Source organism: Dipodomys merriami, unplaced genomic scaffold (genome assembly GCF_024711535.1).
Source record: "Dipodomys merriami isolate MVZ:Mamm:240054 unplaced genomic scaffold, mDipMer1.0.p SCAF_718, whole genome shotgun sequence".
Taxonomy (NCBI): domain Eukaryota; kingdom Metazoa; phylum Chordata; class Mammalia; order Rodentia; family Heteromyidae; genus Dipodomys; species Dipodomys merriami.
Window position 1 is genome coordinate 291,491 of NW_027206311.1, and position 25,633 is coordinate 317,123.

At 47.5% G+C, this 25,633-nt stretch overlaps 1 protein-coding gene across 1 annotated transcript; it reads right to left on the reverse strand.

Moving 5' to 3' along the window:
* Window positions 1-3,295: 3,295 nt before the first annotated feature.
* Window positions 3,296-25,356, reverse strand: LOC138818149 (ubiquilin-4). The gene is made up of 11 exons (XM_070009076.1): window positions 25,185-25,356; window positions 23,292-23,443; window positions 22,694-22,911; window positions 21,889-22,151; window positions 18,853-19,011; window positions 11,408-11,633; window positions 10,217-10,356; window positions 9,733-9,816; window positions 9,486-9,601; window positions 8,322-8,505; window positions 3,296-5,460 (listed from the first exon to the last, which is right to left on the reverse strand). Exons 1-11 carry the CDS (start codon window positions 25,290-25,292, stop codon window positions 5,308-5,310), a joined length of 1,803 nt encoding a protein of 600 aa, XP_069865177.1. The 5' UTR covers window positions 25,293-25,356; the 3' UTR covers window positions 3,296-5,307.
* Between the last annotated feature and the right edge of the window lie 277 nt (window positions 25,357-25,633).

Below are 25,633 nucleotides of genomic sequence, written 5' to 3' on the forward strand. Positions count from 1 at the left end.
TTGAACGCTGAACCTGGGTGTTGTCTCTCAGTTCTTCAGCTCAAGGCTAGCACTCTACCACTTGAACAACTTCCAGTTTTCTGGTGGTTTATTGGAGATAAGAGTCTCAGGGACTTTCCTGTGCAGGCTGGCTTTGAACCACAATCCTCATATCTCAGCCTTCTAAGTAGCTAGGATTACAGTTGTGAGCCAGCAGCACCCGGCTTGACTTTTATTAAAAAAAAAAAAATTGTCCTGGGGCTTGAACTCAGGCCCCAAGCATTTCTTTTATTCAAGGCTAGTGCTCTACCACTTGAGCACAGCTCCACTTTGGCTTCTTGGTGATTAATTATAGTTGAGTCTCACAGACTTTCCTGGCCAGTCTGGCTTCAAACCACAATCCTCAGATCTTAGCCCTCTAAGTAGCTAGGATTATACATGTAAGCCACCAGTGCTCAGCTTTCTCAGGTTTCTTTTAGCTCCTAGACCTTCAAAGCCTTCAAGACATACAGCCTCTCACCTACCTTTTGCTAATTAATTAAATCTTCCAAGTCAAAGGATTTAGCCTTTTCCATTTTCCCCAGCCAATTTTGTCCTTGATGCTTTCTAGTTTTTTTTTTTTTTGTCAGTTGTGGGGCTTGAACTCAGGGCCTGGGCACTGTCCCTGAGATTCTTTTGCTCAAGGCTAGCACTCTACCACTTGAGCCACAGCACCCTTCAGGTGCTTTCTGTGTATGTGGTACTGAGGAATCGAACCCAGGGCTTCATGCATGCTAGGCAAGCACTCTACCACTAACAGCCCCCAAATTAATTTTTTTTTTTTTTTTTTTTTTTTTTTTGTCGGTCGTGGGGCTTGAACTCTGGGCCTGGGCACTGTCCCTCAGCTCTTCAACTCAAAGCGAGCGCTCTACCACTTGAGCTACAGCGCCACTTCCCCAAATTAATTTTTTATGTATTTATTTTTTGTTTATGTAGTACCAAGGAATAGAACCTAGGGCCTCATGCATGCTAGACATACATTCTAGCATCAAGCCACATTCCTAGCCTTACTTTTCTTAAATCTTACTCAGCTTTTTATTTATTTTTTATTTATTATCTTTAAGTGGTTTTACAAAGAAGTTCCCATTCTAGAAAACAGCATACGAATACAGTGTCTGATAACATTGTCACCCATGGCTCCTAACCCATCCCTTCTCTCACTTTTTTTTTTTGTTGTTGTTGAGATTAGGCGATTACATAAATTTCACATATTTCATAGTATTGTTGAATAGTGATAATTAAAGTCACAAACATTTTAACCTTCACAAGGCAAATTGTCATTAGCATGGCCTATAAAGTTTGTGAATTCTATGAACTTTGACAATACAATTATTTCTTCCATATCAGGTGATGTCTACATTTCTTTCCTTTTGCTTAGTGTAAGTGGTTCCCTTTCCCTCTCATTCCTTCCTTCCCATCACTGTCTTTGGGTTGCTTAGTTTATTTTCATCTATGTCCAGGCAGCTGATGGGCCCCTGTTTTATGTTTTCCTGTTTCCTTCTGATTCTGTGTCCTCCTCCTAGCTTCCCTCCCTTGTGCGTACATATATATATATATATACATACATATATATATATATATATATATATATATACATACCATTTATGTGATCAGTAACATGGAGTCATTTAGCAATGATAGGACAAAATGAGTGGCAGTCCACTGTTTCTCGAGTCCTGTTTACTTTGTCCTATCTCCTTGCATTTTGGTTTTAGCATCCACATATCAGGGAGACCATGTGCCGTTTGTCTTTGCTCTTGGCTTACCTCACTCAAAATGATTTGCTCTAGTTCCATCCATTTCCCTGCAAATGCCATTATTTTGTCCTTTTTAATGTCTGCATATTCCATTGTATATAGGTACCACAATTTTGTGATCCACTCATCAGTAGCGGGGCATCTGGGTTGTTTCCATATATTGGCTATTGTCAACAATGCTACAATGAACATGGAGGTGCATGTGTCCTTGTATCCTGGTTCCTGTTGCTCAGGGTAGATGCCTAGGAGTGGTAAGGCTGGGTCATAGGGAAGGTCTATATTTAACTTTCTGAGGTACCTCCAGACTGCTTCCCAAAGTTTTACCCAGCTTTTAGCATTTCTAGTGAGTGCTAAAGCATCCAGTCTACCATTCTCAGAATGTTCTCTACCATTCTCATGTATGGTTCATTCCTTCAGCACTGTCACTTCACTGAATAGAAGATACTATCTCATAGCTATAAAGACTTCCTGAAGTTCACAAGCTTATAGTAGATCTAGACAATTTGTTTTGCCTTTCTCCCAGAACCAGAGGGCAGTCTAATCAGTAGACCAGGATGGAGGAAATGACCGATATTTCCCCAATACTTTTTTTTGGTTAGTCGTGGGGCTTGAACTCTGGGCCTGGGAACTGTCCCTCAGCTCTTCAGCCCAAGGCAAGTGCTCTACCACTTGAGCTACAGCGTCACTTCCGGTTTTCTGGTGCTTTCCTCCCCAGGCTGGCTTTGAACCGCGATCCTCAGATATCAGCCTCCTGAGTAGCTAGGATTACAGGCATGAGCCACCAGTGCCTGGCTTTTTCCCTAATACTTTATACACTCCTCTCACTGATCTGACCTATGGCCTAGCAGTGGACAAAGGATGAATGCGGTCCTCCTACTTCTTAAACCCCGTGACCAGTTGACTATTGCCTTTTTTTTTTTTTTTTGACACATAACAGAACTCAGCTTTAAATTCTAGATCCTGCCGGGCACTGGTGGCTCACGCCTGTAATCCTAGCTACTCAGGAGGCTGAGATCTGAGGATCGCTGTTCAAAGCCAGCCCGGGCAGGAGAGACCGTGAGACTCCTATCTCAAATAAACCACCAGAAAACCGGAAGTGGCGCTGTAGCTCAAGTGGTAGAGCGCTCGCCTTGAGCTGAAGAGCTGAAGGACAGAGCCCAGGCCCAGAGTTCAAGCCCCACGACCGACAAAAAACAAAAAAAAAACAAAAAAAAAAAATTCTAGATCCTTCCTTTATCTTTTCCCCTTTTTTGGTGTCGGTTATGAGGCCCTTACAATCTTACTTGGTTTTTCATTCAAGACAACTCTACCACTTGAGCCATCCCTCCACTTCCAGCTTTTTGTTGGTTATTCACAAGTCTCTTGCAAATGTCTGCTCAAGCTGGCTTTAAAATATTAGCCTCAAGTAGGACTACAGACATGAGCCACTAGCATCTTGCTTAGATCTCAGTTAATCTTCTGTAAAACCAAGAAGTTATCTTCAGCTACCTCCTCCCCTGCAGAAAAATAACCACATACTCTCACAACAAAGACCACGCCATTTATTTACAAAGGCCAGTGTGGGAGTTGGAGAAGGGAGGGAGGGAAAGGCAGACATCTTCTCTGGACTGTTTGAAACCTATTCCCACTTATGAGTGTATTCTGCACCTCCTGCCTCTGTATTCTCAACCAGGGAGTCCTCCAAGCAGCTGGGCCATACAGATGGGAGGGAGGTGACAGAGCCCCCTCCTGTGTTCCAGCAGGGCAATATCCCATTCCAGATTAAAGGCACCATTGCTATCCTCCCCTCTCCTTCCTCAAATAAACTTTTCAGCCTAGAAGGAAACTGAAAAAGTTCCAAGGCTGGCTCCAGAGGAGAAACTTCCCTATATTTCTCTAAAGAAGTGATGGTGTAAGGGTTCCAGTCATAGCTGCAATAGCTTCAAAAAGGGCTATCCATCTTGCCTTGCAGTTACTCAGAAACAATAGGTTCTAGGCTCACAGAAAAAATGTATGCGCATGTTTAAAGGAAGGCAGCCTATATTAGGTGCCTAGCTTCATCATTGGGCCTCATTGTGCTGGTTCATCTTGAATTCAGGGTTGGGTGCTGTCCCTGAGCTTTTGTGCTCAAAGACTGAGCTCTACCACTTGAGCCACAGCTCCATTTCTGGCTTTTTGGTGGTTAATTAAAGTCTCACAGTCTTTCCTGCCTGGGTTGGCTTTGAACTGCTATCCTCAGATCTCAGCCTCCTGAATAGCTAGGATTATAGGTGTGAGCTAATGGTACCTGACAAACCCCTTTCTTCAACTAGAATTCCATCATTCTCTCTAGTTTCCTCTGTCAAGCCTGGGCTCCAAAGAGCTATTAGTACACACACACACACACACACACACACACACACACACACACACACACACACACACCCCTCAGCTTACACACACCCACACCCACACCCACACCCACACCCACACCCACCCCTCAGCTTCCATGATGTGCTCAGGCTGGCTTCCTGATTCCTTCTCCAAATCTCTCTCATTTTTTTTTTTAATTGTAGGTGTGAGACCGGAACTTGAACTCAGTCCCTGACACTTTGGCTTATTAGGTGGCGCTCTACCAACTGAGCAAGGCCTCCAATCCCTTAATCCCTTCTCTTCTGCACCAGTCTCCATTGGATTGATCTAATCTGTCTTGTTTTTGTCAGTTGTGCCACTTGAACTCTAGGCCCGAGTGCTGTCCCTCAACTCTTCAGCTCAAGGCTAGCACTCTACCACTTGAGCCACAGCACCACTTCTGGTTTTCTGGTGTTTTATTGGAGGTAAGAGTTTCATGGCCTTTCTGCCCCGGCTGGCTTTGAACCGTGATCCTCAGATCTCAGCCTCCTGAGTAGCTAGGATTATAGGCATGAGCCACAGGCGCCGGGATTTGATTTGGTCTTGTTGATTCCTATCCAGAGTGCTGTGTCTCATCTCTTGCTTTGGACATGAACAGACATCTTTCTCCTTGCCTTTGAAGTCCCAAAAGAGCCCATGAAAGAACAAGCCCATGAAGAGGGGTTGTAGAAGAAAATCACAGCCTGTTTCACCTGCCCCTTACCTTCAGAGTATAAAATTCTAGCACTGGCAGGGCTGGGGCTGAGGAGGGGGAAGAACAAGGAAGACAGTTACCAGAAATAAATGTAAGGCAAGATGAACCCTAGCAGTACTGATGGAAGACTTTTCCAGTAAACCAAACAGCTGGGTCCTCTTTTGACTGAGATATTTGCAGATTGTAAAAGATGGTTGTGTGTGTGTGTTGGGGGGGAGCGGGGCAATCAACAGAACTGTGAAAATAGTTTAAATAGTTCTGCTCAAGAAGCATCAATAGAGAAGGTTCTGTGAGATAGCAGTAAAACCTAAATTCTTATAACTATGGGATTAAGGCCCATTCCTTTAAAGTCACCCAGTTGTTGGCAGAGAACAAGACAGAGGGACAAGCTGCAGAGGGGAAGGGGCTGACTGAGGAACCAAGGCTGGCCTTGAGTAGTGGGAGAGGCAGGAGGCATGGGCCTAGACATCAGGAGAGCTGGGAGCCCAGGAGTCTCTCAATAGCTGCATTGATGTCCCCTCCTGTGGCAATCAGGGCCTGCAGGTTGGCCTCACGATTGATGAAACCCATGGAGTTGAGCTGCTCCAGTTGCTGCTGAAATCTCACTTCTGGTGTCTGCACCTGGAGGAGACAGGCATTGTGAGGAGGGCATGGGACCCACTCAGGGGGACATTGGTTTTGTTTTTGGAGCTTCAACCTATCAATCCCTCTGCTTCAGCCTCCAGAACGTTGGGATTATAGGCGTGTTCCAACACACCTGACTCCCAGGGAGACTCTGTGAAACTGAGGTTTTATAAAAGACTAGTAAGACTGGGTGCCAGTGGCTCATGCCTGTAATCCTAGCTACTCAGAAGGCTGAGATCTGAGGATCACTGTTCAAAGCCAGCCGGGGCAGGAAAGTTCGTGAAACTCTTACCTCCAATAAACCACCAGAAAACTGGAAGTGGCACTATAGCTCAAGTGGTAGAGCACCAGCCTTGAGTTGAAGAGCTGAGGGACAATGCTCAGGCCCAGAGTTCAAGCCCCACAACTGACAATAAAAAACCCAATAACCAAAACAAAAAAAAAACTAGTAGGTCTTTAATGTCCTCTGTATCAATCAGTGGGACAGGAAAAAGTGCAAAACAAATGGACAGGGATCCCAAGTTCCAAGGTCATTATACCTGTAATTAGGTGATCTTTAAAATGTCAAAGTTGAGCTGGGAATGTGGCTTAGTGGTAGAGTGCTTGCCTAGCATGCATGAAGCCCTGGGTTCAATTCCTCAGTACCACAAACAGAAAAAAAAGCCAGAAGTGGTTCTGTGGCTGAAGTGGTAGAGTGCTAGCCTTGAGCAAAAAGAAGCTCATAGACAGTGCCCAGGCCCTGAGTTTAAGCCCCAGGACTGGCAAAAAAAAAAAAAAAAAAAAAAAAAGTCAAAGTTTCTGATAGGTACAGTGAAGCTTATATTCCTTATTACCTCCCATAAATACTCTGGAGATGTTAACAGGTGCTTCACAAGCCAAATGATCTGTGATCAAATAAGATGTATGCTAACCATGCCCCTCCTGACAGTTATCACACACAGCTCTTGTCAAGGCCTGAAAAGGGTCCCAGGAGAGAAATGATCTGTTTAATTTTGTTTGACTGATCAACACACACAATTTACAAAAGAGAAGGCTTTTCATTCTCCACACTCCTATAAACATCTCCTGGAAACATTTTCCTAAGGGATGCTTGAGCTCCTCAAGGCTAGTGCTCCACTAGCCTCAATCATGAACAAAACTCAGAAGAAGGTTGGCAATCACTATCTGCCTGGCTGTTGAGAAGAAAGTGTACTCCAAAAGTATATTCCAGAGAAAGAAAGGACTTGCCACCTAGGGTCAAAGAGCAAATCGTTCACCCAGACCCCAGGACCCACTGTATCAGGGGCACCTTCCAGTGTTCCATGTTGCTTATCCCATCCACAGTAGATCTTGGAGGTCATCAGACCAGCTTAGTGCTCTACACAGAGCCAGGAACCTGTGTGTGTGTGTGTGTGTGTGTTGGTAGTGGGTCTCTCCGGGAACAGTGTGTGTGTGTGTGTGTGTGTGTGTGTGTGTGTGTGTGTGTGTCTCTCCGGGAACAGAGAGAGAGAGAGAGAGAGAGAGAGAGAGAGAGAGAGAGAGAGAGAGAGAGAGAGAGAGAGAGAGAGAGAGAGAGAGAGAGAGAGAGAGAGAGTGTGTGTGTGTGTGTGTGTGTGTGTGTGTGTGTGTGTGTGTGTGTGTGTGTGTGTGTGTGTGTGTGTGTGTGTGTGTGTGTGTGTGTGTGTGTGTGTGTGTGTGTGTGTGTGTGTCCTTTACTTTGTTAACCAAAACTTTGTTATCCAAAACCTGGCCTTTACTTTGTTAACCAAAACTCTAGTCATTTTACCTTCCAGAATCCTTTCCAATCTTACATATAGAATGTGCTTTATCAAAAGAATCCTTGCAGGGGTTGGGGAGGGAGTTCCATAGTAAGGCATATGTTTAGTATATGTGAAGACCTGGGTTCAATCTCCAGCACTAAAAACAAAGGATCCTTTGCTAGAAATAGAATGATATAATACAGGATTTAAAGTGTAAATTTTTTCTTTTTTTTTGTTGGTCATGGGGAATGAACTCTGGGCAGGGGTGCTGTCCCTCAGCTCTTCAGCTCAAGAAGAGCACTCTATCACTTGAGTCACAGTGCCACTTCTAGTTTTCTTGTGGTTAATTGGAGATAAGAGTCATAGGGACTTTCCTGCCTGTGCTGACTTTGAACTGCAATCCTCAGATCTCAGCCTCCTGAGTAGCTAGGATTATAGGTGTAAGCCACCAGCGCCCAGCTTTTTTTTTTTTTTTTTGGTCGGTGGGGGGCTTGAACTCTGGGCCTGGGCGCTGTCCCTCGGCTCTTCAGCTCAAGGCGAGCGCTCTACCACTTGAGCTACAGCGCCACTTCTGGTTTTCTGGTGGTTTATTGGAGATAGGAGTCTCACAGTCTCTCCTGCCCGGGCTGGCTTTGAACCGTGATCCTCAGATCTCAGCCTCCTAAGTAGCTAGGATTACAGGCGTGAGCCACCAGCGCCCAGCTAATGCCCAGCTTTAAAGTGTAAATTCTGAAGACTGAATGCTTGGGTTTGAATTTTAGCTCTACCACCTCTCTAGGCCTTGATTTTCTTCATCTGTAACGCAGAGGTAATAATAATAGCTTTCTCTTAAGATTGTCCTGGGAAATAAGGGAAATGAGCGCTCCTATATAAAGCATTCACAACAGTGCTGTTACATGGTAAGTACTATTAATGTTCTCATCTCCACTTTACAAGCATAGAAATTGAACTCAGGAATGATTGGCAACCTGCCTAAGGCTAGTGAGTGGCAGATCAGGACTTAAAAGTGTTTGGCTGCCTGCAAAGCCTATCTTGGTGTATCTTCCCTCTACTGCTACCTTTGACACTGTCCAAGATGGAAAGGGCAGTCCTGGTCGCAGTTCCCACTGTCCCATGTACCTGTGAGTTTCCACCTCCAGCTAACAACTGGATCATCTGCTGCATGAGGTGCTGCTGGGTATTGGAAGCCCCAGTGGGAGGAGATGTGGCTGGTGTGGCTGGTGAGGAGGAGGGAGCCTCAGCTGTAGATCCTGAGTTGCCGCCTGAGGGGGCTGTGGTCCGGGACATCCCAAAGGAGCCAAGACTGTAGGCAGGAAAGATCAAGAGGTGAGAGACAGCATTCAAGAAAGGGAAGAGCCAGGCACCCATGGCTCAATTCTGTAATCCTAGCTACTCAGGAGGCTGAGATCTGAGGATTGTGCTTCGAAGCCAGCCCAGGCAGGAAAGTCCATGAGACTCTTGTTTTTGTGCCCATCCTGGGGCTTGAACTCAGGGTCTAGGAAAGTCTGTGAGCTCTTGCCTTCACTTAACCACCAGAAAACTAGAAGTGGTGCTGTGGCTCAACATGGTAGAGCAGGAAGTGGTGCTGTAGCTCAACATGGTAGAGCAGGAAGTGGTGCTGTAGCTCTAGTAGTAGCGTGCTCAAATTGAGCTGAAGAGCTCAGGGGCAGCACCCAGACCCAGAATTCAAGCCCCATGACTGACAACACCAGTGGCTCAGTGGTAGAGTGCTTGCCTTGCATGCATGAGGGACTGGATTTGATTCCTCAGCACCACATAAGCAGAAAAAACTGGAAGTGGCACTGTGGATCAAGTGGTAGAGGGCTAGCTTTGAGTTGAAGAGCTCAGGGATAGTGCCCAGGGCCCTACAACTGACCAAAAAAAAAAAAAAAAAAAAGTGGTAGAGGACCAGCCTTTAACAAAAAAAGCTCAGAGACAGAGCCCAAATCCTAAGTTCAAGCCCTACAACTGCCGCCCCCCCTCCAAAATAAAAGAATGGACTCTGGTGCAATGCTTGTAATCTCAACAGTTAAGAGGCTGAGGGAGAATTTTGAGTTATGAGGACGGGGTGGGGGGGGAAGAAGAGAAAGAAAAGAAAGAGAAAGAGAGGACAGAGGGAGAGGGAGACGGAGAGGGAGGGGAGGGAATGAATATCCAGAAGGAAAAACAGGAAGACAGGAAAGGAGATCATCAGGAATATGGGGGCTGCTCAGTGGCAAAGAGATAAAGGGGATAAAGGAGTGGAGCAGCCAGCCAAGACCTTGTTGCCCATTCCCTCCTCACCTGGGTACCAAACCAGGAGCCTCAGTCTGCAAGGTCTGTAGTCCCTGCTGGATCTGCAGTAAAGCCTGCATGGCCCGGGGATTAGTGAGGATAGAGAGGGACTCCGGATTCTGCATCTGATGAGAGAAGAGAAAGGGAAGGGGCAGAAAGGAGGAGGCATCCTAAAGCCAGAATCCCTACCTCCACTTCTAATCAAATGAGTCCACCTCTTGCCCTTCCTCTGCAGCCCTTGAGGCTCCCAACTTACCTGTTGTAGAAAGACAGGGAGTTGTAGGCGGAGCTGCTCCTGCAGCTGGGGGTTCCCAGCAAAGAGCGGCACATTCACCATCATCTGCCAAAGGGAAGTTAGGAGAGGGAGGCCTGGGTCTTCCCACCCTAAGAAACACCCCCAGCTGGGTGCTGGTGGCTGAGATATAAGGATTGTGGTTCAAAGCCAGCCTGGATAGAAACTCCCTGTAATACTCATTTCCAACTGGGAGCTATGGCTCAAAGAGGTAGAGCCCTAACTTGGACCAAAAGAGCTCAGGGATAGTGCCTAGACCCTGAGTTCAAACCACACAACTGACAAAACAAAAAAACCCACCCCCATCAGCCTCCCTTGATATCTGTCCTACTGTAAGAAATCTGGCCAGCATAACTATACTCGGAGCAGTGAAGAGCATCAGGAATCATACTACTCTATTAGGGGGAACCTCTTCCCCAGCAATATTCCCCTTATGAAAGTTTGATACCTGAGCAGCAAAATCAGGGTTCTGGGCAAGTGTCTGCATCATGCTGCGCATGTAGGGGGCTGAGATCACATTCTGCATCAGCTGGGGGTTCTCAGAGATCTGTTGGAGAAGTGCCTGCATTTCTGGGCTGTTGAACATTCCTAGGACAAGGAAGAAAAAAGACAGGAGAGAAGGGGTCCAAATGGAAACCAGATGCCTCACTTCAATCATCCTCACTCCAGACACTGAGTGGTTAGAAAACTCAGAAGGCACCCAAGTTCTGAGCCTGAGTCTAAGTCTCTTCTGACTCCAAAGTCAGCTCACCATCTATTTTGCTAAGGATAAGTCAGTTAGAAACTGGGTCCAATTTATGCCCCTCTGGCCTGTTGCTGCCACAAGGTCAGATAATATCTGAGTTGGAAAGGACTGATTAAACATACCCAGGCCAATGATTTTCAAACCTGTGCAGCTGCAGACACTCCTTCTTCAAGTCAAATCTTACTCCAAAACCAAGTATATCAATAGATAGTCTGGTTGGAGCTGGGGCAGGAGGCAGAGAGCCTCTTCTATAGCATCCCTCCTCATTCTAGAGATGGTTCCAAACCCCCAGGACTCAGGAATATAATTGGAAAGCCTTGAATCAAGTGCTAGTCCATATTTTGTAATAAGGAAGCTGAAGCACATAGAGGGGAAAGGACCTTCCCAATCAAGGTATCTCCCATGGTGCAGTGAAATCAAGACAGCTACAAAAGACATTCCCAGAGCCATGTGTATAGTCACAATCCAGATAAAGCATTCCCTAGGGTTGTGCAGTGAATAACTTGCACTTCTATACATGGCAGCCCTGTACATCCTTCTCGCCCTGCTTCACATCTGCCTGTCCCTGGATCTGCCCTGATTCTTCCACAACAAACCCTCCACCTCCCCATCTAACCCATTTATACTGGATGGTACCAAAGACACTCATGAACTTGCCTGGTTTGTTCATGAGCTATTACTCAGGTCACTCTCAGGGATAGCAGGACATGGTGAAAACAAACCTTCCACCTCTGAAGGGTGGGGACACTACCTGAGGCTGCTGAGCCTCTGTCCATAGCTTTAATAATCTCATCTCTAGCTTCAATGTCCTGAAGCAGTGTAAGCTCTATTCAGCAGTATAGCAGAGGAACTGCCCTAGTGACCCTACTAAGCTCCTTCCACCCTAAGACATACCTGACCCCAGGCTAGCCGCATTGATCCCAAAGGGGTTCGAGACTGTCGGGTGCACCTGGCTCGTCCCCGATCCTCCGGTGCCCTCCCCACCGGACCCGGGGGCCTGGGAGGTGGGGGGCGAGGGGCTCCAGGGGTTAGGGAGGGGCTCTCGATTCTCAGTCCGAAGAGGCTGGGAGGACGAGCTGTCGGAGTTCCCGGCCAGGGAAGAGAAAGGATTGTTGCCAAACTGGGAGGAGGGAAAGGTTTTGGGTTAAGGACGGAAACAAATCAGGGATAAGAGCTAGGCCCTTTCTCTCCTCTTACCTAAGAGCCTCCCCTTCCCCAGAAAAGGGAGAGAAATCTAAAATTCTGGGCTCAGTTCTTTGTCCACAAAGGAAGGCTCCACCCTCAGCCCTCACAGTACAGACCCAAGTGAGAGTCCTAACTTCATCACATGAACCTGAAAATCTCCTCCCTCTGGCCCCTAGAAACTAGGACAGAGCCTTGCCCAAGTGATGTGTTCGCTAAGGGAGTCCTGGACCCTATTTTACTTGCTCAGCCTTTCTCAGAGGCCGAAGCCAAGGAGCATCCCTTCTTGAGTTCCCAGGTAATCCTGAAGCAGGCAAGTAGGAGATATCTAAGCAGCTTTGGCCCCTCCCCATGTGGGTTTTTCACTGCTAGCCACTTTCCTGTTCAAAGTGGGCCACAAAACAAGGCTGATCAACCACTTGCCCACTCTGAGTTTAGTTCCTTCCATCTCAGTAGACGTTTATTCAGATAACAGGATTCGTAAGCCAGGGTGCGTGTACCAGTTTTAGTCTTAGTCCCTGCTTTAGATTTCTTGTTCTGACAGCATGTCCAGCATGGTCACCCCCATCTAGCTTTCAGCTCTGCTTTTTCTTACAGGTATATCCTAAGGGTTAAATCTCTTCCTGAACTCTCCAGAATGAGAGCAGCCATTATTCATTGAGTGCCATTGTGCCTAACACATTTATTTTAATACTTAGAATATTCCTTTAGTACAGTAGTTCTCAAAGTGTGGTCTTAGGATCCCTGCAAAATTTAAAATGTTTTTCATAATTCTAAGATGTTAATTGCCTTTTTCACTCTTATTCTCTTATGAGGCTATAATGGAATTATCCAAAGGCTACATAACATGACTAGAGCTTGAACTCAGAACCTGGGTACTGTCTCTTAGCTTTTTGGCTTAAACTGGTACTCTACCATGTGAACCATGTAACCAGCACCTGGCCTAAATAAAGTATTTAAAAAAACAAACAAACTCTCAAGCTGGGTGCCAGTGGCTCATACTTTAATCCTAGCTACTCAGGAAGCTCCCAGTTCAAAGCCAGCCTAGGCAGGAAGACTCTTATCTCTTAATCACAGAAAAAACTGGAAGTCGGGCTGTGGCTCAAGTTGGAGAGGGGGCCTTGAGCAAAAAGGAGCTCAGGGACAGTACCTAGGACCAGAGTTCAAGCTTCAGGACTGGCAAAAAAAAAAAAAAAAAAAAAAAAAAAGGGCTGGGATGTAGCTCAGTGGCAAAGCACTTGCCTAGCAAGTGCAACATCCTGGGTTCGATCCCCAGTACCAAAAAAGAAAAGACAAAAAAAATACAGTTAAAAAAAAAAAATCTTAGCTTTAATTTCTGTCACAGCAAATATTAGTAAGTATGACTTATGAAGCAAAAATGCCTTACAGTTTTCCCGTTTCTTTTCCTTTAAAAAAAAAAACTTGGGGTTTTACTAGGCACCAGTGGTTCATCCTTTTTTTTTTTTTTTTTTTTTTGTCAGTCATGGGGCCTGAACTCTGGGCCTGGGCGCTGTCCCTCAGCTCTTCAGCTCAAGGCTAGCGCTCTACCACTTGAGCCACAGTGCCACTTCTGGCTTTTTCTGCTGTACTGAGGAATTGAACCCAGAGCCTCATGCATGCAAGGCGAGCATTCTACCACTGAGCCACCTTCCCAGCCCCATCCTTATAACTATTCAGGAGGCTGAGATCTAAGGATCTTAGTTTAAAGCCAGCCTGGGCAGATAAAACTGGGAAGCCTATTTAAGGTGGAAATGGAAGTGTGGCTCAAGTGGTAGAGCACCAACTGTGAGCTAAAAGGCTGAAAAAGAGCACAGGCCTGAGTTCAAGACCAAGTACTGGCAGGCAGGCAGGCAGGCACGGGGGCACACACGTGCACACAGACACACATATTCATGGTTGATTTCTACTAACAACTTCTAAGAAAGCAATGCCTAGTCCAGTGTGTTGGTATGCAAATGTAATTTCAGCATTCAGGAGGTTCAAGAGTATGAGAAAGTGAGTGCCTATCATCCTAGCTACTTCGCATGCTGAGACCTGAGGATTGTGGTTTGAAGCCAGAACAGCAGAAAAGTTTATGAGACTCTTTTTTTTTTTTTAAATCAGCAGTGGGGCTTGAACTCTGGGCCTGAGCACTGTCCCTCAGCTCTTCAGCTCAAGGCTATCACTTGAGCCACAGCACCATTTCTGGTTTTCCAGTGGCTTATTGGAGATAAGAGTCTCATGGACTTTCCTGCCCAGGCTGGCTATGAACCTCAATCCTCAGTTCTATGAGACTCTCATCTTCAATAAATCACAGAAAAATCTGGAAGTCAGCCAGGAACCGATGACTCACACCTGAAATATTAACTACTCAGGAGGCTGAGATCTGAGGATCATGGTTCAAAGCTAAGCCTTGTCAGGAAAATTTATAAGACTCTTATCTCCAATTAACAACCAGAAAACTGGAAGTGGAGCTGTGGCTCAAAGTGGTAGTGTGCAAGGCTAGCCTGACAAAAGCGCTCAGGACTGTGTCTAAATCCTGGGTTCAAGCTTAGGTCTGGGGGGTGGGAGGAAGCAGTGTTATGGGGCTTGAACTCGGGGCCTGGGCGCTGTCCCTCAGCTCTTCAGCTCAAGGCTAGCACTCTACCACTTGAGCCACAGCACCACTTCCGGTTTTCTGGTGGTTTATTGGAGGTAAGAGTCTAATGGACTTTCTTGCCCTGGCTGGCTTTGATGGGGATCCTCAGATCTCAGCCTCCTGAGCAGCTAGGATTACAGGTGTGAGCCACCAGTGCCTGGCCTAGGATGTTTTTGTTTTTGAAGAATGGGTTGGTATTGTGTACGGTGGTTCAAGTCTGTAATCCTAGATGAAAACTGGGGAGTCATGATTCCAGGCCAACTTAGACATAAAAGTTCTCAAGACTTCATTTCATTCAATGACTGGGCATAGTGGTACACACTTGGTATCCTCAGTGATACAGGGAAACACAAGTAGGAAGACCACAGCCCAGGTCTGCCTAGGCAAAATATGAGATTCTACTTCAAAAATAATGCAAAAAAGAGCTGGAGGTGCCAGGCGTTGGTGGCTCATGTCTGTAATCCTAGCTACTCAGGAGGCTGAGATCTGAGGATCAAGGTGCAAAGCCAGCCCAGGAAAGATAGGCTGTGAGACTCTTATCTCCAATAAACCACCAGAAAACCTGAAAGTGGCACTGTAGCTCAAGTGGTAGTGTTCTTGCCTTGAGCTGAAGAGCTGAGGGACAGCTTCCAGGCCCAGAGGTCAAGCCCCACAACTGACAAAAAAAAAAAAAAAGAGGCTCAGTTCAAATGGTATAGCAGCTGCCTTGCAAGTACAAGGCCCTGAGTTCATTCCCATTACGACCTCAATAAAAAGAATGGAGCTGAGCGTGGTGGCTCATACCTGTAATCCTAGCTACTCTGGAGGTTGAGATCTGAGAATCTCAGATCAAAGCCAGCCTGGCAGGAAAGTCCATGAGACTCTTATCTCCAATAAACCACTCAGAAAACCAGAAGTGGCACTGTGCTAGCCTTGAGCTGAAGAGCTGAGGGACAGCACCCAGGCCCAGAATTCAAGCTTTTTGACTGACAAAAAAAAAAAAAAAAAAAAGGAATGGAGTGGAGAATTCATTATTCTACAGATACCAAGACTACTTAAGACAATGTGGATTCACCATAGGGACAAATCAACAAAACAGGAAAATAGATAAATCAGTAAATGACACTCATCTGGGAAATTTAGTATCGGACAAGACAAGAATGATCTGTTTAGCCGGGCGCTGGTGGCTCACGCCTGTAATCCTAGCTACTCAGAAGGCTGAGATCTGAGGATCGCGGTTCAAAGCCAGCCCGGGCAGGAGAGATCGTGAGACTCCTATCTCCAATAAAACCACCAGAAAACCGGGAGTGGCGCTGTAGCTCAAGTGGTAGAGCGCTCGCTTTGAACTGAAGAGCTGAGGGACAGCGCCCAGGCCCAGAGTTCAAGCCCCACGACCGACCAAAAAAAAAAAAAAAAAAAAAAAAGAATGATCTGTTTGTTAGGAAAGCATGGGCCACTCTGAATATAGTGTTTTCCTTATCTACTAAAGTGGAGTAAAGGAGATCCTGCCCTCACTTCACACCCAGTGGGTTGTGAAAATTCCTTAAGCTGTACAAAGTCTATAGTCACACATTAGTCTTCAATAAAACATTTCAAGAAGAGCAAGTTGAAGTGATAGAATCAGCACGATACCACTTCTATAATGTTTAAAAATATGCAAAACAATACTACAGATGTTTATGGACATACACAAAGGTAATAAAACAATCAGGATGATAAACACTAACTTCAGGATAGCAGTTAACTCTGGCAAGGGAATGAGGAATAGGACTAAGGAGGGAGATGTGAAGGCTACTACATTACCTATAATGACTTAACTTGCACATATATATGACTAGGAAAATATATAAGGCATAACATTAGTAACCAAGGAGAGTGTGTGTAATGGGATATAGCTTAGTGATACGAACATCTCCCTACTAGAAGGCTCTAGACTTGATCCCCAACACCACACACACACACACACACACACACACACACACTTAACTTGCACATATATATGACTAGGAAAATATATAAGGCATAACATTAGTAACCAAGGAGAGTGTGTGTAATGGGATATAGCTTAGTGATACGAACATCTCCCTACTAGAAGGCTCTAGACTTGATCCCCAGCACCACACACACACACACACACACACACACACACACACACACACACACACACACACACACACACACACACACACACACACACACACACACACACACACACACACACACACACACAGAGGGGAGGTGGCTCAGTGGTAAAGTGCTTGCATGCATGAGGCCCTGGGTTCGATTCCTCAGCACCACATAAACAGAAAAAGCCGGAAATGGTGCTGTGGACCAAGTGGTAGAGCACTAGCCTTGAGCTGAAGAGCTGAGGGACAGCACCCAGGCCAAGAGTTCAGGCCCCACAACTGACCAAAAAAAGAAAAAAAGAAAGAAAGAAAGAAAAAAAAAAAAAAAGGTAGAATAGAGATGTCTGAAAGATGGTAACTAAAAGATACCTTTTGTATATATTTTCAGCTTAGATAATGTTCTATACTTTTCAATTAGCTTCTGAAATTTGAAACATATAGATATATGTGTTTAATAGAAAACTAAATTTTGAGCCGGTGGCTCACGCCTGTAATCCTAGCTACTCAGGAGGCTGAGATCTGAGGATCGCGGTTCAAAGCCAGCCTGGGTGGGAAAGTTCGTGAGACTCTTATCTCCAATAAACTGCTAGAAAACCAGAAGTGGTGCTGTGGCTCAAGCGGTAGAGCGCTGGCCTTGAGCTGAAGTGCACAAGGACAGCGCCCAAGCCCAGAGTTCAAGCCCCACGACCAAAAAAAAAAAAAAAACGAAACAAAAGAAAACTAAATTTTGAGTAAGAACCAAAAAAGGCAATGAAATTATATAGGCCAACATGTTTAGGGCAACATGGGTAAAGGAGGATGCCCTTGAACTCAGGGCCTTGAGCTTGTTTACCTTTTTTGCTCAAGGAACTCTACTACTTAAGCCACATCTCTAGTGCTAGTTTTTTGTTGGTTTAGTGGAGAGAAGAGTCTCAAAGGCTCTTCTGCCTGGGCAGGCTTCAAACCATCTGAGATCCTCAGATCTCCACCTCCTGAGTAGCTGGAAATATAGGAATGAGCCACCAGTGTCCAGTCTACATTTTTTTTTTTTTGGGGTCTGGTTGTGGGGCCTGAACTCTGGGCCTAGGCACTGTCCCTCAGCTCTTCAGCTCAAGGCTAGCGCTCTACCAGTTGAGCCACAGCGCCACTTCCAGCTTTTTTCTTTTTTTGCTTATGTGGTGCTGAGGAATCTAACCCAGGGCCTCAGGCATGCAAGGCAAGTGCTCTACCACTGAGCCAACTTCCCAGCCCCCAGTCTACATTTTTTTTTTTTGGGGGGGGGGGGGTCCGGTTGTGGGGCCTGAACTCTGGGCCTGGGAGCTGTCCCTCAGCTATTCAGCTCAAGGCTAGCGCTCTACCACTTGAGCCACAGCGCCACTTCTGGCTTTTTTCTTTTTGCTTATGTGGTGCTGGGAATCAAACCCAGGGCCTCAGGCATGCAAGGCAAGCGCTCTACCACTGAGCCACCTTCCCAGCACCCCAGTCTACATTTTTATCTATACTTTTTGCTTTTAAACTACTAATCAATACTTTTTTTTTTTTTTTGGGTCCGGTCATGGGGCCTGAACTCTGGGCCTGGGCGCTGTCCCTCAGCTCTTCAGCTCAAGGCTAGCACTCTACCACTTGAGCCACAGCGCCACTTCCGGCTTTTTTCTTTTTGTTTATATGGTGCTGAGGAATTGAACCCAGAGCCTCATGCATGCAAGGCAAGCACTCTACCACTGAGCCATCTTCCCAGCCCCTACTTTTTGTATTTTGGAATAAATTCATTATTCATAAATTCATTATTCATTTTTTCTTTATGCGGAAGGGGGGGGTGTCAGTCATGGGGCTTGAACAGGGCCTGGGTGCTATCCCTGAGTTTTTCTGCTCAAGGCTAGCACTCTACCACTTTGAGCCACAGCTCCACGTCTGGTTTTCTGGTGTTTAAGTGGAGAGGACAGTCTCATAGATTTTCCTGTCCAGGCTGGCTTCCAATTATGATCCTCACTCAGATCTCAGCCTCCTAATTAGCTAAGCTTACAGAGCATGGGCCACCAGCGCACAGCTCATTAAGCATTTTTAAAAGTACATAATACTAGGCCATGACCTCAGAGATTTAATTTAAAATGCAGGTCAAATATGAAGTAAGAAATATCATTAACAAGATTTGTAGGTGATTCTGATGTGTGCAAGCCATGGACCACACTTGTGGCACACTGTACTAGGGCTACCTTTTGACTACAACCTTTGAGCCAGTGATACAAAAATGGATACTATGCCTCGTTCACTTTTCTAGGTACCTCTGCCATAATCTGCTGGCATGCCTCAGTCCACTCAAGTTGGACCATACCTGGATCTGCATTGTTGGGAATGCTTTCAAGCTAAGGCTCACTCTTCTGGGAGACAACACCCTGGGCTTGCCTTGGCTGAGGGCAGGGAATAACGAGACCAGACAATTCCCCCACTGTCCCCACCTGTTCCCGGGCAGCAGTGAACATGGGCTCCTGGATGTCAGTGTACATTCGGCGGAGGGCATTATATCCGCCGGGGATGCTTTCCAGGTTGCTCAGGGCCCGGTCTTGATTTCGCATCATTTCTTGCATCATTGCTGGATTCCGAGCAAGTTCCATTGTCTGGTGAAGGAAGAGAGACGGGATGGACCCTGAAACCAGGAGACCAAGATAGAAAAAGGACAGGCCCTGAGGAGAGGGTCTGTGTCAAAAATGCAGGATCTGCCCCACAGAGGCAGAGAGTAAGGCAAACCAGACTTCCTTCCTCTCCTGTAATCTAGGCCCCAGCCCTGCCTCCCTGTGGTTATTTCCGTTGGCTTTTCCTAGCAGAGGACCATGCTTCCAGATGGGGGGAGGCAGTAGCTTTTCTTTCTTAGGCTCTGAGGGTCCAGAGAGAAAATTAGTATCTATTGAGAAGCTACTACAAATAGCAGTCTACAGAATTCAAGTCATGCCATCCTCACAATGACGAGTAAGTATTCCTGTTCCTATTTTGTAAATGAAAAAAACAAATAACTAAGCTTAGAGATATTCAAGAACTTGCTGCCTAAGACACATAACCAGTTAATGGTAGAACAGGTTTCAAGGCCAGGTTGGCCTATCTGACCAAGACCACATTGTGACTCCTGACCTCACATCAGATAGGGGAAGGATCAGGCTGAGACAACGCTGACATCCTCAAACCCAATCCAAGGTCTTTAGCCTGACTGAACTTTGAGTAACACCAAAAATTGATGACAGTCGTCAACAACATCTTCTCCTCTCTCTCTTTACCCCTTCTTTGTCTTTTTCTTTTTTTGGTACTGGTACTGGGGCTTAAATTTAAGGACTTGTGCTCTTACTTGTCTTTTTCTGCTCATGGCTGGTGCACTATCACTTGAGCCATAACTCCACTTCTACCTTTTTTTGTTGCTTAATTAGAGATTAGAATCTCACAGACTTTTCTGCCTAGGTTGGCTTCAGATCTTAATCGTCTGATCTCAGCTTCCTGAGTAGCTAGGATTACAGGCATGAACTACCAGTACCTGGCGAAGCTTTTCTTCTTTGTAGGTAATGCAAACTTTTAATTAGGAGTCAATGGTATCAAACCTCACCAAGTTCAGGAGGGAGAATGTGAGCATAGCAGCATAGTAACTTCTTGTTCCCATCCCAATTGGCCTACTTCCTTCTTCCCAAATTTGTTTTATAACACTTGCCTCTTCTAAGATGCTTGCTTGCCTGCCTGCCTGCCTGCCTGCCTTCCTTCCTTCCTTTCCTTCCTTCCTTCTTTCCTTCCTTCCTTCTTTTCTCTCTCTCTCTCTCTCTTTCTTTTTTTGTTGGTCATGGGGCTTGAACTCTGGGCCTGGGCGCTGTCCCTCAGCTCTTCAGCTGAAGGCAAGCACTTTACCACTTGAGACACAGCGCCACTTCTGGTTTTCTGCTGGTTTAATGGAGATAAGAGTCTCACCAACTTTCTGGCCTGGGCTGGCTTTGAACTGTGATCTCTATATCTCAGCCTCCTGAGTAGCTAGGATTACTGGCATGAGCCACCAGTGCCCAGCAAGATACTTTCTTAAAAGATAAAAACAAAACAAGATAAACCCTCAAAACAAAACTCCACACCCTTTTGGACTGAGGTGCCCAGCGTCTTGGGACTCTGATCTCATTTCATATTCATTCATCCAATAACAATTGTGTAATTACTATGTATCAGGCACAGCTCCAGATAAGGCACTAAACACTCAAAACCCCTTGCCCAGCTGGGTGCCAGTGGTTCATGCCTGTAATCCTAGCTACTCAGGGGAGCTGAGATCTGAGGATTGTGATTGGCAGCCAGTCTCCACAGAAAAATCCCTGTGAGATTCTTATCTCCAATTAACCTCCAGAAAACTGGAAGTGGAGCTGTGGCTCAAAGAGGTAGAGTGTTAGCCTTGAGCAAAAGAGCTCTGAGTACAAGCCTTACAACCAATCAAAAAAACAAACAAACAAACAAACAAAACACTTGGGCTGGGAAGGTGGCTCTGTGTTAGAGTGCTTGCCTTTCATGCATGAGGCCCTGGGTTCAATTCCTCAGCACCACATAAGCAGAAAAAACTGGAAATGGCACTGTGACTCCAGTGCTAGCCTTGAGCTGAAGAGCTAAGGAACAGTGCCCAGGCCCAGAGTTCAGGCTCCACGACTGACAAAACAAAAAACAAAAAACACTTGCCCTTAGGGAAGTTGCCTTCTGGAAAGTCCAGCTCTGATACCCACAGCTCTGCTAGGAATACCATCTCTCCTTATCTCTTGGACTGGTCTGAGTTGAAGCTCCCAAAAACATCAATGGCAAAATGGCATCTGCTGGGCCTTCTTCCCCACCAGGCCTGCCCAGTCACAATGCTCCTCAAAATAACTTATTTTTTACTCCTAGGTCTTTGCTTTTCTGTCCCTTAGCCCTGATTTTTTTTTTTTTTCCTTTTCTCTGGCTCACCTGCCCTCCCTTTTTGAGTCTCAATTTGGTGACATTTCTTCTGGGCCCGGTATGCCCCAGGACCTCTTTTTTTTTGGGGGGGGGGTCCAGTCGTGGGGCCTGAACTCTGGGCCTGGGCGCTGTCCCTCAGCTCTTCAGATCAAGGCTAGAGCTCTATCACTTGAGCCACAGCGCCACTTCCGGCTTTTTTTCTTTTTGCTTATGTGGTGCTGAGTAATCGAACCCAGGGCCTCAGGCATGCAAGGCAAGCGCTCTACCACTGAGCCACCTTCCCAGCCCACCCCCGGACCTCTTACCCTCCCTCCTCTGTGATTCTGTGATATCAGGATCGTATACTGTATCTACTTGTTTACTTGTCCCACTTCCCTTTGAGACCAGAAGCTAGTCCTTCATCCTTCTATGACTCTGCCTCAAATATTCAAAATATAGCTGCTAAGTGAATGGATGAATGAATGAGAAAAACAAACCAATATGGGACAAGGCAGGAAAGACTGAAGAGGGCAGGGCATCAGGTGTTTTTCACCCTTCTAGCCTTTTTCTCCCAAACCTACCTGCCTCATAAGCTCAGGGTTGTTCAGCATGTGGCTGATCTCAGGGTTCCGTTCCATCAGCTGCTGCATCTGAGGGTTAGCCATGATCATGTGGCGCATCAGGTCAGGGTTAGACATCATATCCTGGACCAACGGGTTCTCCATGATTTGTGACAACATCTCAGGGTTGGACATCAGCTGCCTCTGCATCTGTTGCTGCAGCTCCATGAAGTTGGCAGAGCCTAGGCCCAGGCTGCCCAGCCCCAGGATGCCCCCAAAGCCAGCTGTGGGGAGGGGGCAGGGTCACAGTCTACCCCAAGAGTCCTTCCCCCATCTAGTAGAGCCAGAATTTGGGTCTCCAAGATGGGCCCAAACTACTTTTCCCATCTCCCTTTCCAGTCACTCCCACAGCCCCAGGTCTGATCCGCTTCTGGCAAAAAGGTGAGCTCAAAGGATTGAGACCTCTTTGACAGCAGAGACTGAGCTAAGTACAGAGTCAAGCAGAGGTATGACAATCAGTAGTGGCCTGTTAAATGAGTAAATAAACACTCCACATCTGCATAATTTTGGGAGTCACCTTTTCCCAGTTCACAGGCTCTTCCAATCTCCATGCCCAGAGCTCATATTTGGCTTATACTCCCCTCCTCTAGGAAATTCATGGACTCGTTTCCTTCCCAGCTTGGTCAAGCACTAAGGTCTGGAACCCTATGTCCAGGTGTCCCCAGTCACATAGAACCAGGAGTAGGACCATGTTTTTCCCTCCTTTTTGGCTTTCCCCCACTCCCTAGCCCAACACAAAATTGTGTTCTCCTTTCCAAGGGCTTACAGAGAATAGATGCAGTAGCACTGGGGGGTCCCTCCCCAACCCCTGGGGAGGGACCCCCCCCACTGCTCCTCCGGCTTCCACTGCCAGCATCTGAAGCAGCACTGCCAGAAGTGGAGGGCTGGGCAGGGGTGGCAGGTGAAGCAGGTGTGGTAGAGGGTGCTGAGGCCGGGTCAGGAGTAGAAGGGGAAGAAGCAGTGGCAGCAGCTGGATCCTGAGCCCTGGGGAAAGAGAAAGGAGAATGAATCCTGGTTGGACTAAGTACCAAAGAGGGAAGGTACCACAGCCATCTCTATGTGGGCTGTGCAGCTACTGCTAGCCCAAGCCACCTTCTGAGCAACCCTGATCCCAGTCACCTCAGGCTGAGGTGAGGCGATGCTGGCGGGTGGGCAGTCAGTAAACAGGGAGAGGGAGGAAGTCATTAATGTCATCTGTCTTCATCCAGGGCATCTCCTAGAGGAAGATGCAATTGTCTCTACCCAAGAGCCACCCACCTAGGCCTGGGCACAGGCCAGCTAGGTGTAGTGGAGGAAAGGCGAAGGAAGTATTGGACTGGGAAGTCCCAACCAGAAAACAAGGTGGGTTCCTCTCCTGAGCTTACTTCTGAGGGGTCTTGATGACCAGATGGACAGTGAGCCCGTCCTTGATCCCGTGCTGATTCAGTGTGTCTCCATCCTTGAGGATCTTGCCTGCGAAGATCAGGACCAGCTGATCCTGCTGAGCCTTAAACCTCCGTGAGATTTCCTCTTTGAACTGTGATCAAGAAGCAAAGAACATTGTGGAGGCTGCCTAGACACCACCCACCGGGGACCCTGCCACTTCTTCAAGAATGTCTGCATTCTCTTGCTCTGACCTCTACTTGTGGGAAGTCCTTTCTGCAGTCTCAACTCCCTCCCTCTAGCTACAATAAATAGCTTCTTTCTTAATTGCTTTTTCTTTTCTTTCAGCTCTGGAAATAGAACTGAGGGTCTGAGTTGCTAGACAAGTCTCTACCATTTGAGCCACACCCCCAGCCCAGTAGGTCTCTTAATTCTCATTCAAGGAGACAGACCAACTAGTTCTCACAGCTCTATCCCAGAGGCTCCTATCCTCACCTCTTGTGAGAATACTACTCAGGCAGCCCTCCCATTCCCAATCCCTTCAAATTGCCTTGAACCCAGGCAGAGTCTTGTTTCAGTCTTCTCTGGCTCCTAGTTTCCCCTTTTCTTCTTTATTCTTTGTGCCAGTCCTGGGGCTTGAATTCAGGCCCTGGGTACTATCCGTGAGCTTCATTTTGCTCAAGGCTAACTAATACTTTACCACTTGAGCCACAGTGAGACTTACTGGAGATGAGTTTAACGGACTTTCCTGAGATCCTTAGAGCTAGGCCTCCTGAGAAGCTAGGATTTCAGGAGTGAGTCACAAGCACCTGGCCTCACTTCTTTTTATTTCCAGCTTTCCCATAACAACTACCACAAATTCAGTAAGAGTCCTAACCATTCACAAGTTAGCAATTTAGTGCACTATCTTCCTCATCTCCTAAAGATTAGAAAACGGAGGACCAGAGAGTTTAGGTAATTTGTCTTGGGAAGACTGGAACTCAGGCCTTGATACAAATGTCTAGGCTCTTAACCAAACACATGTCTCTCAGTTAGAGCTGTTTTCAAATTCAGCCTTGCAGAGAACACTATTTAAATTCTGAGATTTAGTAATCTGATATGGAAGTGAGGAAAGAGATGGCACTGAGGGCTACTTTGGAGATAGTAAGACTCTCCAAATTCTATTGCCCTCCCCCCCACCCCAACACCACCAAACACACCTTTGCAATATAAACAGTGCACTTGCTGAGCAAAAGCAGCTTTCAGGTCTCTGGCTTTCAACCAGACAGCCTATCTTAGGCCCCACCTATGTGAAATTCTGGAGCAGTGCAGGAAATAAATAGTTCCTCATGCAACGAAATTTTATTGAGCACCTACAGAACTATAAATCCCAGAAGAGAGCAGTAACCACCTGCATTTGAGAGAGTGGGATGCCTCTGGGCAGAGGGGAAAGCGCCCTGGGTCGCCCCAGCGCTCAGAGACGCCAGGGCTTCCTCCTGGAGACACACAGCGGGCGCTGAGAACTCCGCCCGCACCACCCCCCACCCAGTGCGCTCCGGTTCAGCACCTCGCCCCAGTCCTACTCCGCCTCAACCCCCCCGCAATAAGTGGGACATAACTCCCCTCAAGCCCAGGGTCCTTCCCCGGTCCCCACTCTCCACCACCACGCCCCCAGCTCTGGCCACACAGCCAAACCCGCCCCCCCACCCCCCAGCACGCGCCGCGCTCCCCCATACCCACCCTCGCAGGGCGCCCCCTTCCCGCCTCTCTTCCCCTGCCACACTTTGGAGTGCCCGCCGGCCCCCACTCTCCAGTCGGGGACCTTGCCCGGGGCCAGGCCCTCACGGAGCGCCCCCCCTCCGCTGACCCCTCCTCCGCGCTCCTCCCTGACCACCCCCACCAGCGAACCGTGCTACCTCCTTGACCGAGGCGCGATCGCAGATCACGATTTCCTCCTTGTCCTTGGGGGTCTTGACTGTGACCCGAATAGGGGGCCTCGTCTCGGCCCCGCTCGGCTCCGCCATGCCGCCGCCGCCACCCGGCCGCCCGCCAGCCCGCCCGACTCCTCCTCCTCCCGGGCCGGCCCGGCTCGGCTCCGGCGCCTCCGCCCCCCCACCCCGCCTCCGATCCCCTCCCTCCCCCTCCCCAAGGCTTCGCCGCCCCCTCCGGACCCGCCGCAGCCACAGCGCCCCGGGCGGACTGGGGGGGCCACTGCAGCGGGGTCGCGCCTGGGCCCGGCCCGACCACGGGGCTGGGCCTCGCGGGGTGGTGATCCCGGCGGGGTGCGGGCAGGGGCGGGCTCGGGGCGGAAGACTCGCGGGTCCCTCGCAGCCCGGAGCAGCGCCACGTTCCCTGTGGCCCGAAG

Coding starts and splice junctions, on each gene's coding strand:
- LOC138818149 (XM_070009076.1), bottom strand. CDS start 25,292: ATGGCGGAGCCGAGCGGGGCCGAGACGAGGCCCCCTATTCGGGTCACA. Junction 23,444..25,184: donor ATCGCGCCTCGGTCAAGGAG/GTAGCACGGTTC, acceptor TCTTGATCACAG/TTCAAAGAGGAAATCTCACG. Junction 22,912..23,291: donor GTCATCAAGACCCCTCAGAA/GTAAGCTCAGGA, acceptor CTCTTTCCCCAG/GGCTCAGGATCCAGCTGCTG.